Source organism: Narcine bancroftii, chromosome 4 (assembly GCF_036971445.1).
Source record: "Narcine bancroftii isolate sNarBan1 chromosome 4, sNarBan1.hap1, whole genome shotgun sequence".
Classification (NCBI taxonomy): Eukaryota; Metazoa; Chordata; class Chondrichthyes; order Torpediniformes; family Narcinidae; genus Narcine; species Narcine bancroftii.
In genome coordinates this window covers 309,078,624-309,089,759 of record NC_091472.1, presented here as the reverse complement: position 1 = coordinate 309,089,759, position 11,136 = coordinate 309,078,624, and the positions used below count along the sequence as shown (strand labels likewise).

Genomic DNA, 11,136 nt, shown 5'->3' with positions numbered 1-11,136 from the left:
TAACCCGCCCCGCCCCCTAGAGTAACACGCCCCGCCCCCTAGTGTAAACATGCCCCGCCCCCTAGAGTAACACGCGCCGCCCCCTAGAGTAACACGCCTGCCCCCTAGAGTAACACTCACCGCCCCTAGAGTAACACTCCCCGCCCCCTAGAGTAACCCGCCCCGCCCCCTAGAGTAACATGCCCCGCCCCCTAGAGTAACACGCCTCGCCCCCTAGAGTAACACTCCCCGCCCCCTAGAGTAACACGCCCCGCCCCCTAGAGTAACCCGCCCCGCCCCCTAGAGTAACACGCCCCGCCCCCTAGAGTAACACGCCCCGCCTCCTAGTGTAAACATGCCCCGCCCCCTAGAGTAACACGCGCACCCCCTAGAGTAACACGCCCTGCCCCCTAGAGTAACCCGCCCCGCCCCCTAGAGTAACACGCCTCGCCCCTCGAGTAACACTCACTGCCCCCGAGAGTAACACGCCCCGCCCCCGAGAGTATCACGCCCCGCCCCCGAGAGTAACACGCCCCGCCCCCTAGTGTAAACATGGCCCCGCCCCCTAGAGTAACACTCCCCGCCCTCTAGAGTAACACGCCCGCCCCCTAGAGTAACACGCCCCGCCCCTTAGAGTAACCCGCCCCGCCCCCTAGAGTAACACGCCCCGCCCCCTAGTGTAAACATGCCCCGCCCCCTAGAGTAACACGCGCCGCCCCCTAGAGTAACACGCCCCGCCCCCTAGTGTAAACATGCCCCGCCCCCTAGAGTAACACTCCCCGCCCCTAGTGTAAACATGCCCGCCCCCTAGTGTAACACTCCCGCCCCCTAGTTGTAAACACGCCCCGCCCCCTAGAGTAACACGCCCCTTCCGCCCCGCCCGAATTGCTCCCATTGGGCAGTTGGAATGAGGGTGGGGACCCGGGAGCCCGCGACAGAGAGTGGACGGTACGCGCATGCGTCCTTGAGCGAGCCGCGCGCGGAGGCGTGGCGCTGTCTGGGCGGGGGGGCGGGCCGGGCCGGGGGCGGGGCCGGGCCGGGGGCGGGGCCGGGGGCGATGTCCCGCCCACTTCCAGCAGTGAAGATGTTTGAAGGCCGCCGGAGACCCGGGGTCGCCTGGTGCGAGGCCGGGGCGGGGGGCGGCGGCGGGGGGCGGCGGCGGGGGGAGCGGGAGCGGCATCAGCCCGCGGCGGCGGACGCCCCTGACGTGGTTCCGAGGGGCGGCCGAGGGGGCGGCGGGGGGAGGCTGGAGCCCCCCGGGCGCGGGGAGCGGCCCCATCTGCAGGGGGATATTTGAGATTGAGAAGAGAAGCTGCGATGTGATGCTGACACCCAACAGGCTGGAATGGACCGAGATCGAGCCCGAGACCCCTGCAGGTGGGTGGTCGCAGCAGCGGGGGGGCCGGGGGGGGATGGGGGAGAGGAGGGGGGAGGGGAGAGGAGGGGGGGAGGGGGAGAGGAGGGGGGGAGGGGGAGAGGAGGGGGGGGAGGGGGAGAGGAGGGGGGAGGGGGAGAGGAGGGGGGGAGGGGGAGAGGAGGGGGGGAGGGGGAGAGGAGGGGGGGAGGGGGAGAGGAGGGGGGGAGGGGGAGAGGAGGGGGGAGGGGGGGAGGGGGAGGGGAGGGGGAGGGGGAGAGGAGGGGGGGAGGGGAGAGGAGGGGGGAGGGGGAGAGGAGGGGGGGAGGGGGGGAGGGGGAGAGGAGGGGGGGAGGGGGGGAGGGGGAGAGGAGGGGGGGAGGGGGGAGGGGAGAGAGGGGGGGGGGAGGAGGGGGAGGGGGAGAGGAGGGGGGAGGGGGAGAGGAGGGGGGGAGAGGAGGGGGGGAGGAGGGGGGGAGGGGAGAGGAGGGGGGGGAGGAGGGGGAGGGGGAGAGGAGGGGGGAGGGGGAGAGGAGGGGGGGAGGGGGGAGAGGAGGGGGGGAGGGGGAGGGGGAGAGGGAGGGGGGGAGGAGGGGGGGGAGGGGGGGAGGGGAGAGGAGGGGAGAGGGGAGGGGGAGGGGGAGAGGGGGAGGGGAGGGGGAGAGGAGGGGGGGGAGGGGGGAGGGAGGGGGGGAGGGGAGGGGGGGGAGGGGGAGGGGGAGGGGGGGGAGGGGGGGGGGGGGGGGGGGGGGAGGGGGGGAGGGGGGGGGGGGAAAGGGGAGAGGAGGGGGGGAGGGGGAGAGGAGGGGGGGAGGGGGGAGAGGAGGGGGGGGAGGGGAGGAGGGGGGGAGGGGGAGAGGAGGGGGGGAGGGGTGAGGGAGGAGGGGGGGAGGGGGAGAGGAGGGGGGAGGGGGAGGGAGGGGGGGAGGGGAGAGGAGGGGGAGGGGGAGAGGAGGGGGGGAGGGGGAGAGGAGGGGGGGAGGGGGAGAGGAGGGGGGGAGGGGGAGAGGAGGGGGGGGAGGGGGGAGAGGAGGGGGGGAGGGGGAGAGGAGGGGGGGAGGGGGATGAGGAGGGGGGGGAGGGGGAGGAGAGGGGGGGAGGGGGGAAGGGTAGGGGGGGGAGGGGGGGAGGGGGAGAGGAGGGGGGGAGGGGGAGAGGAGGGGGGGAGGGGGGGAGGGGGAGAGGAGGGGGGGGGAGGGGGAGAGGAGGGGGGGAGGGGGAGAGGAGGGGGAGGGGGAGAGGAGGGGGAGAGGAGGGGGGGAGGAGGGGGGGGGAGGAGGGGGGGGGAGGAGGGGGGGGGAGGGGGGGGAGGGGGGAGGAGGGGGAGGAGGGGGGAGAGGGGAGGAGGGAGGGGGTGAATGGATCTGTGCTGCAGATGAAAGGGCTAGCTCAGATGCTCTTTTAGTTAGTGTTCAGGTCGCCAAGTTAACCAGATTCTGAAAAATCCATTGAAAGTAGTTTTTGAAAGCAAAGTTCTTGTGATATAAAGCACTTCGTTTAATGTAAAACAGAGTAATCAATAGCCTGAAGCAGAAGTTCAATGGAAAAGACCGAAGTAGAAATGTATGACCAAAGTCCAAATCTGTGATTTAACTTTGTGCAATCAAAAATTTACATAAATTCCAATACTAATACACAAAATCCATCAACTTTTGCCTGCTGTAAAGGCCCACACAGTGGCACCGCTAACATTGCCTTGTCACCAACAATAAGAGGAGACACCTAAGTGTGTATGATTTTGACTTCAGGGCTCCCACAGCCTCTATAACTGCATAGCCTCTTGCTCGATCCACTGACAGATCCAAAACTCCAATGCAATCGAGTAGCTTTCCGCACCCGAGGCCCTTACGGGAGCCCTCCTTGGGCTCTGCACCCTCCAATCTTTCTCCTGATGCTTGGTTTCCATGAGCCATTCTCCAGCAGCCAGCAGCCTGTGAGGGTCTCTCAGCTCTCCACTTGCCATGGTCACCTTTCCTGCTGAGTGACCTTCACCTCTTTAACTTTGTGGCTACCTTTCCTTCACCATTCGGGTAATTCTTTGCACTTCCCTTGAGGAACAGGTTTCCAAGAACAATGGTGAGGCTCAGCATGTGACTGCTGAGGGCAAGCCTGTGAATATCTGTTACCTCTTTAAATTCCTAGTATCATAGAGGCCGCAGTTCAAAGGACCAGATTCAATTTATAGTCACGTTTTAAAAAGAGTTCATATTACACGAAAATGCTTTTGTCTGCTGTAAGGCAGACAGATTTGCCATCAGCAGAAATTGCCAATTGCCTCTTATGGTAGAGAAAGAGAAGCAAAAGAAGGTCTTTTCCCTCCCCCCACCACCCAGTCACCAAGTGTCCATGGATTCACCCCCACAGTACACCTGCAGCCACATAGAGTCCATTCCAGATCATTGGTAACCTGAGCTTAAGATCTGACCCTCCAATCTTCATACTGTTGTAGCTTCACACTAGGCACTTTCAGATCGGGCAAAGTCCAAATGTAAAGACGGAGAACCTCTGCCAAACGCATAACCATGTACCTCTCTGAATGTGCAGAGGTAGTCTCCGAGCCGCTAAATCCGTCCCCTCTTGGAGAGGAATAATTGGCGGGGACAGTTAGTGTGGGCTGGGACAGCCACTCCGGACTGCTTCGGCCTTTGGACTGCTCTCTGCGGCTTGAAAACGTGGCAGAGCAATGGCTGTCTTCCCTACCCATAATCCCCAGGCAGCTGGAACTGTTCTAGGAACCACAGAGCGGTTCCAGCTGCCTGGGGATTACGGGTAGGGAAGATGGCCATTGCTCTGCCGTGTTTTTATGACGGGTGGTGCTATGGCCCCAGTCGCCCTGCCTTAGTCGGATCTGGAGTACACTACGAGGCCCCTCTGGATATGAATGGGACGCTGGAGCCGCCTTTTAGGGCTACTGTCTGAAAGGTAAGTTCTTAGTTTTCTATCTGCTCCTGTATCCAGTCTCAAGGTGGAGGCCTGACATGAAATGGCCAACTGAGGTCACCTTCTTTGTGCGGCACTTCAATGAACTTGTGAAGAGTAGACTAAATAGACCCGTCATCTGAACGTTCCTGTGGATTATTGGAAGTGATGCAAATGTACACTGTCGCAATCCTAGTGATCTGGCATATTGTTCCCTCGCTTTTAGAATTGAGAATACTGGTTTCTAACATGACAGGTTGGGGCAATGGTTTATTGATGGAATGCTGCATTTGAGTTTGTGTTTCTCCACCTGTGTATTCTGGTAATTTGTCTGTTGAGATGTGTACTGTAAGTATTCCAGGGTTTACAAGGGGGGAAAAAAAACAATGGCTACAAAGTCGTGTCCAGGAGCACAATTAAGTACTTAAATTTAAATGTTTTAATTTCATTTGCAGTGGTCAATATGCAGATTGGTTAAAGGGCACAAAACCTAATTTGTTCAATAGTGGATTAAAAATTATTTTTGAAAATATCAAACTTTTCATTCAACTTCAAGTAATCTTTTTGAAGAGACAAGTTTTACTTTTAAAATAGTTATTGGGTTAGGGATTATGTCTGCTGCAGCAGTTCTGTAATTCAGGATTTCCAAAATAGACATGAGATGCAGGTTGATTGCTCTTGCAAAGTTTGTGGTTGTTTACAGGGAGAATTGGATAATTTTCTGTAGTTTGGTGTGATATATATTGTGGAAAAAAATCTCTGGCTTCTATCTTTCTATCCAGCCACGGTTCCTACTATTATCTATTGCTGCCCCAATAATGGTTGAACGCCCAGATTAAGCTTTCTCTAACTTCAAAGTTCAAATTTATTGTCAGAGAACATTCATGACATCATTTTCAGTACAACCCCGAGACTTTTTTCCCTGTGGGCCAGACGGAATTTATAGCTCCTGTACTGACTGTAAACTCTTAAGGAAAAAAAAATGAAAAACTGCAAATACAGAAAATTTGTAGAAATTATTTATTGTAGAAAATTGATGCGTTGGGGAATCAAAGTCGAAGGAATAATGTTAAAATTGTTGGTCTTCCGGAAGATTTTGAAGATCTGGTTCAATTTTTTTCAGAATTGGATTCCTGAAGTTTTGGGGAAAGAATATTTTCCGAAAGGTTTGGAATTGGATAGAGCTCATAGAGCGACAGGAAGGAAACCTCTTCCAGGTCAAGCTCCACGTTCTATCCTGATTAGATGTTTACGCTATCAAGATAGAGAATTGATCTTCAGAGTTGCAGTTCAAAATGTGAGAAGTATTCAAGGCCCCTTGGTGGTTAAGAATAATAGAGTTTTCTTTTATGCTGACTTGAGTCAAGCTGTTATTAAACATCGTAAAGAATTTAATTCTGCTAAAGCTGTTTTGTGGAGTTTGCTTTTTGATATCCTGCTATGTTTTTTATGGAGACTTTCAATCTCAGTTCTGAAGTCTCACATTTGCTAATTCTCTACCGGATAATAAACATGAAAAGTCAAGAAAGTTTTTTCCAACAGTCTGATCCATTTCAGAAGGGGAAGAATGGAAGGCGAAAGAAGGAATCTCAGCAGTTGATTGATATTGAAATTGTTGATGATCAAGTTAATGGAAATCTGGAGGAAGCATATCATACCTGAAATGATTTGTTGAATTTTTTTTTTGTTCTGTTCGGTGGGTGGGGGGGTGGGGCTGCTGGTTTGACTACTGATCACTTTGTGGCATTGGTCACTCCTGCATAATTGAAGGGGGAGGGTTAATACTGTATTTTTTGAAGTATATATGGAGTTTATTTTTCTTTTGAGGAGATCATTTAGTCTTTTTTTTGTGTGGTTGTTATGGAGAGGAATTTCATTGTGTGGTAAGGTGGTTTTTGAAGTGAATTGTAATGATGGCTAATTTAAGTTTTGCTACTTTTAATGTTAATGGTCTTAATAATCTGATTAAGAGAGAGAGTATTGGCATATATTTTAAAAAATTGAAGGTTGATGTTGCTTGTTTGCAAAAGACGCATTTGACTGAGAAGGAACATCAGAAATTGAAAAGAGATTGGGTTGGACAAGTTATAGCATCTTCGTTTAATTCGAAAGCAAGAGGAGTAGCTATTTGGGTTAATAAAAAGTTATCTTTTAAATTGGAAATCAGTTATTGAGTCAGTTGGTAGACTTTTGATTGTTAATTGTAAAATTTTTTCTGAGTCTTGGACTTTAATGAATGTTTATGCTGCTAATATAGAGGATGAGAAATTTATGTTGAATTCTTAATTTAAATCAAGCATATGAAAAAATTATGGTAGGAGGAGATTTTAATTGTTTGGATCCATTATTTGATAAATGTCCAAAAACAGTAGTAAAGACTAGAATGGCTAAACAATTGATGGTGCCTAATGAAAGGTATGAATTTAGTAAATATATGGAGAAGGTTAAATTCTAAAGAGAAAGATTTTTCATTTTATTCATTTCAACATGATTCTTATTCTAGAATGGATTTATTTTTGGTATCAGCACAACTGCAAGGCTGGGTATTGAAGGCTGAATATAAGTAGGATTTTGCCTGCTCATTCTTTGTTATTAATAACATGTACTAGTTCAGAGAGAATTGATAATATATATCGATGGAGATTTAATTCTTGGTTGTTGAAAAATGTTGAATTTTGTAATTTTATAAGAGATCAAATTATAATCATTTATATGAATTAAATTATTTGTCCAAAATTAAATATGATGGAAAGATTTACCGATTACATCAATAGGATGAGTTAATTATATCGAAATGAATATTTTCCTCGAATTCAGTATTTTTTTTAGTCTATTCCTTGTAAGATTCCTCAAAAATATTTTAAGGATTTAAATGCCTTGGTGAGGAAATTTTTATGGAAGAATAAAATGGTAAGGTTATCAACTTCCTAATTTTCCAAATTATTATGAATCAGCACAATTGAAATTTATTAATAGGATGTTTGAAGTAGATAAACCTTTGATATGGGCTGATATCTTTAATTGGTGAGAAGAAGATGGATCAGTTTATTTATAGACGGAATCCGAAGTTATTGAGTAGTTATAATTTACCTGTTTGAAACACTTAATGGATTTATGGTTTAAAAAAAAACATGAAGCCATATGAACTCAAGGCAAAATTTCAGGTAAAACTCCTTTGTATCAAAATTAAACTTTTCCACTTAACACCTTTTGAAGTTATGGGATCAAAAGGGTATTAAATTGGTGCAAGATTGTTATGAAGCAGGATATTTTCTTTTTTCAAAGAATGAAAGAGAAATACGATACATCTTCAAATACTCTTTTTTCTTATTATCAAATTAAGCTTTATTGTTGGATAATTTTGGGCATACTTTACAATCAAAATTTGAAAGTTACTGAGGGTGGTAAGAAGGGATTTATATCTGAGATGTATGCTTTATTATAGAATAAAATGCTTAAGATGGATGTACATAAATCTAGATTGAAATGGGAGAAAGATTTAGGTATACTGATTGCTCAGGATGACTGGATGAATTTAGGTAGGGATAGTATGACTAAAATTGTAAATTTAAGGTGTCGATTAATTCATTATAATTTTATTCATCAATTATATTTAACTCCGGAAAAATTGAGGAAATATAAGTTTATTTCTTCGGATTTATGTTTTAGGTGTCATAAAGACGTAGGTTTTTTTTTTACATTCTACTTGGTCATGTGAAACAAGGAATAAACAAGGAATTTTTAGAAGTTATTTGGAAAGTGAAATTTTCATTAGATCCTTTAGTATTTTTGTTGGGTAATATTAAGAGGCTGAGTTGAGAATTAAAATTAAATAGATTTCAAATTGTTTTTTTTGAGATTGGCATTAGCTGTGGCTAGAAAATGTCTGGAAAAATGAGACTGATTTGAGTATTTAGAGATGGCATATGGAGTTGAGGTCATTGGAAAAGATAACAAATAAATTACATGATCATTTTTTTGTAAAACTGGCAGCCTGTATTTGAATTATATGGGGTTGAATTATTAAATCCCCTCGCCACATAGTAGTGGTGTTACTCTCTTCTTCTTTGGCTTGGCTTCGCGGACGAAGATTTATGGAGGGGGTAAAAAGTCCACGTCAGCTGCAGACTCATTTGTGGCTGACAAGTCCGATGCGGGACAGGCAGACACGATTGCAGCGGTTGCAGGGGAAAATTGGTTGGTTGGGGATGGGTGTTGGGTTTTTCCTCCTTTGCCTTTTGTCAGTGAGGTAGGCTCTGCGGTCTTCTTCAAAGGAGGTTGCTGCCCGCCAAACTGTGAGGCGCCAAGATGCACGGTTTGAGGCGATATCAGCCCACTGGCGGTGGTCAATGTGGCAGGCACCAAGAGATTTCTTTAGGCAGTCCTTGTACCTTTTCTTTGGTGCACCTCTGTCACGGTGGCCAGTGGAGAGCTCGCCATATAACACGATCTTGGGAAGGCGATGGTCCTCCATTCTGGAGACGTGACCCATCCAGCGCAGCTGGATCTTCAGCAGCGTGGACTCGATGCTGTCGACCTCTGCCATCTCGAGTACTTCGACGTTAGGGATGTAAGCGCTCCAATGGATGTTGAGGATGGAGCGGAGACAACGCTGGTGGAAGCGTTCTAGGAGCCGTAGGTGGTGCCGGTAGAGGACCCATGATTCGGAGCCGAACAGGAGTGTGGGTATGACAACGGCTCTGTATACGCTTATCTTTGTGAGGTTTTTCAGTTGGTTGTTTTTCCAGACTCTTTTGTGTAGTCTTCCAAAGGCGCTATTTGCCTTGGCGAGTCTGTTGTCTATCTCATTGTCGATCCTTGCATCTGATGAAATGGTGCAGCCGAGATAGGTAAACTGGTTGACCGTTTTGAGTTTTGTGTGCCCGATGGAGATGTGGGGGGGCTGGTAATCATGGTGGGGAGCTGGCTGATGGAGGACCTCAGTTTTCTTCAGGCTGACTTCCAGGCCAAACATTTTGGCAGTTTCCGCAAAGCAGGACGTCAAGCGCTGAAGAGCTGGCTCTGAATGGGCAACTAAAGCGGCATCGTCTGCAAAGAGTAGTTCACGGACAAGTTTCTCTTGTGTCTTGGTGTGAGCTTGCAGGCGCCTCAGATTGAAGAGACTGCCATCCGTGCGGTACCGGATGTAAACCATTGGTAACTGACTGATTAAATTTTGTTGTTATGTGATCTCTTTTTCCTTTCCTCTTTTGGGGTAGGTCACTAGATCACAAGACGAAGGAACAGAACTAGGCCACTAGGCCCATCAAGTCTGTTCTGTAAATCTACACAAAGCTACTCCACACTAGTTCCAATTTCCGGCTTTTCCCCCATATCCCTTGATGCCCTCACTAACGAGATACTTGTCTATTTCTTGTTTAAATACTCCCAGTGATCTGGCTTTCCCGGCTGTATGTGCCAGTGAGTTCCACAGATCCACGATCCTCTGGCCAAAGAAATTCATCCTAATCTCTTTTATATGGATAACTTCTAATTTTCAGACTATGACCCCTTGTCCTCGATTCACCCACCGAGGGAAACATCTTGCCTGCATCCACCCTATCTAAACCTTTCAAAATACAAAATGCCTCTCTGAGATCTCCTCTCATTCTCTTATACTCCGATGAATACAACCCAAGAGCTGCCAAACGCTCCTCGTACGTTAGCCCTTACATTCCGGGAATCCTCCTAGTAAATCTCTGCACCCTCTCCAACAACGTCATATCCTTTCTAAGATAGGGGGCCCAAAACTGCACACAGTACTCCAAATGGGGTCTCACCAGTGCCCCATGGAGACTCATTAACATCTCTACTCTTGTACACTATTCCTCTTGAAATGAATGCCAACATAGCATTTGCTTTCTTCACTACCAATTTCATCTGGTCGTTAACTTTTAGGTTTCCCTGCACGAGGACACCAGGTCCCTTTGCACACTTGAGGTCTGAATTTTCATCCCATCCAAATAGTATTCTGCCTGTTTGTTTTCCACTGCCAAAGTGTACAACTGTACATTTCTCAATGTTAAAATCTCATCTGCCATAATTTTGTCCAGTCTCCTGTCTGTATCCTTCTGCAACTTTACAGTTTCTACTACACTCCCTGCTCCGCCACCTATCTTGGTGTTATCCGCAAATTTGTCCACAGAACCATTCATACCACAATCCAAATCTATAGTATAAATTGTAAACATCAAAAGTCCCAATACCAACACCTGTAGAACACCATTAGTTACAGGCAGCCATCCAGAATGGGAATCCTTAATTTCAACCCTTTGCCTCCTGCCTATTCAGCCACTTTTCTATCCCACAGCTGGAGCAATTTACAGCTTATAGAATTACACACTGAGTATCCTTACCTTCTCTACTTACCTTGCTTTCTGCAGCAGTTCTCCTCAGCCCTGCTTGACATAGGCACTATCTCCTCGCCTGCTTTCATCAAAGCCTGGAAGTCCCACTCCTTCACTGCGCCACTCATTCGCCTGGGGCGCTCCCCTCCTATTTATTGGCCTACTAACCAATTAGTTAATTAATTAACCTTCCCCTGGTAAGTGCCCTTAGTAAATACTTCTTACCTTCTGGCCTCTTCTTGCCTTTCTGGCCTCTTCTTGCCTTTCTGGCCTCTTCTTGCCTTTCTGGCCTCTTCTTGCCTTTCTGGCCTCTTCTTGCTTTCTGGCCTCTTCTTGCCTTTCTGGCCTCTTCTTGCCTTTCTGGCCTCTTCTTGCCTTTCTGGCCTCTTCTTGCCTTTCTGGCCTCTTCTTGCCTTTCTGGCCTCTTCTTGCCTTTCTGGCCTCTTCTTGCCTTTCTGGCCTCTTCTTGCCTTTCTGGCCTCTTCTTGCCTTTCTGGCCTCTTCTTGCCTTTCTGGCCTCTTCTTGCCTTTCTGGCC

General features: G+C 48.7%; 1 protein-coding gene across 1 annotated transcript in view; it reads left to right on the top strand.

Annotated features, from left to right (window-relative positions):
- Positions 1–886: 886 nt before the first annotated feature.
- cerkl (CERK like autophagy regulator) overlaps positions 887–11,136 on the top strand; it is a 171,551-nt gene continuing 161,301 nt past the window's right edge. The window contains exons 1-2 of the mRNA XM_069936236.1: positions 887–988; positions 1,074–1,356. Coding sequence (XP_069792337.1) covers positions 887–988; positions 1,074–1,356 — 385 coding nt within the window. The remainder of the gene's footprint in view (positions 989–1,073; positions 1,357–11,136) is intronic.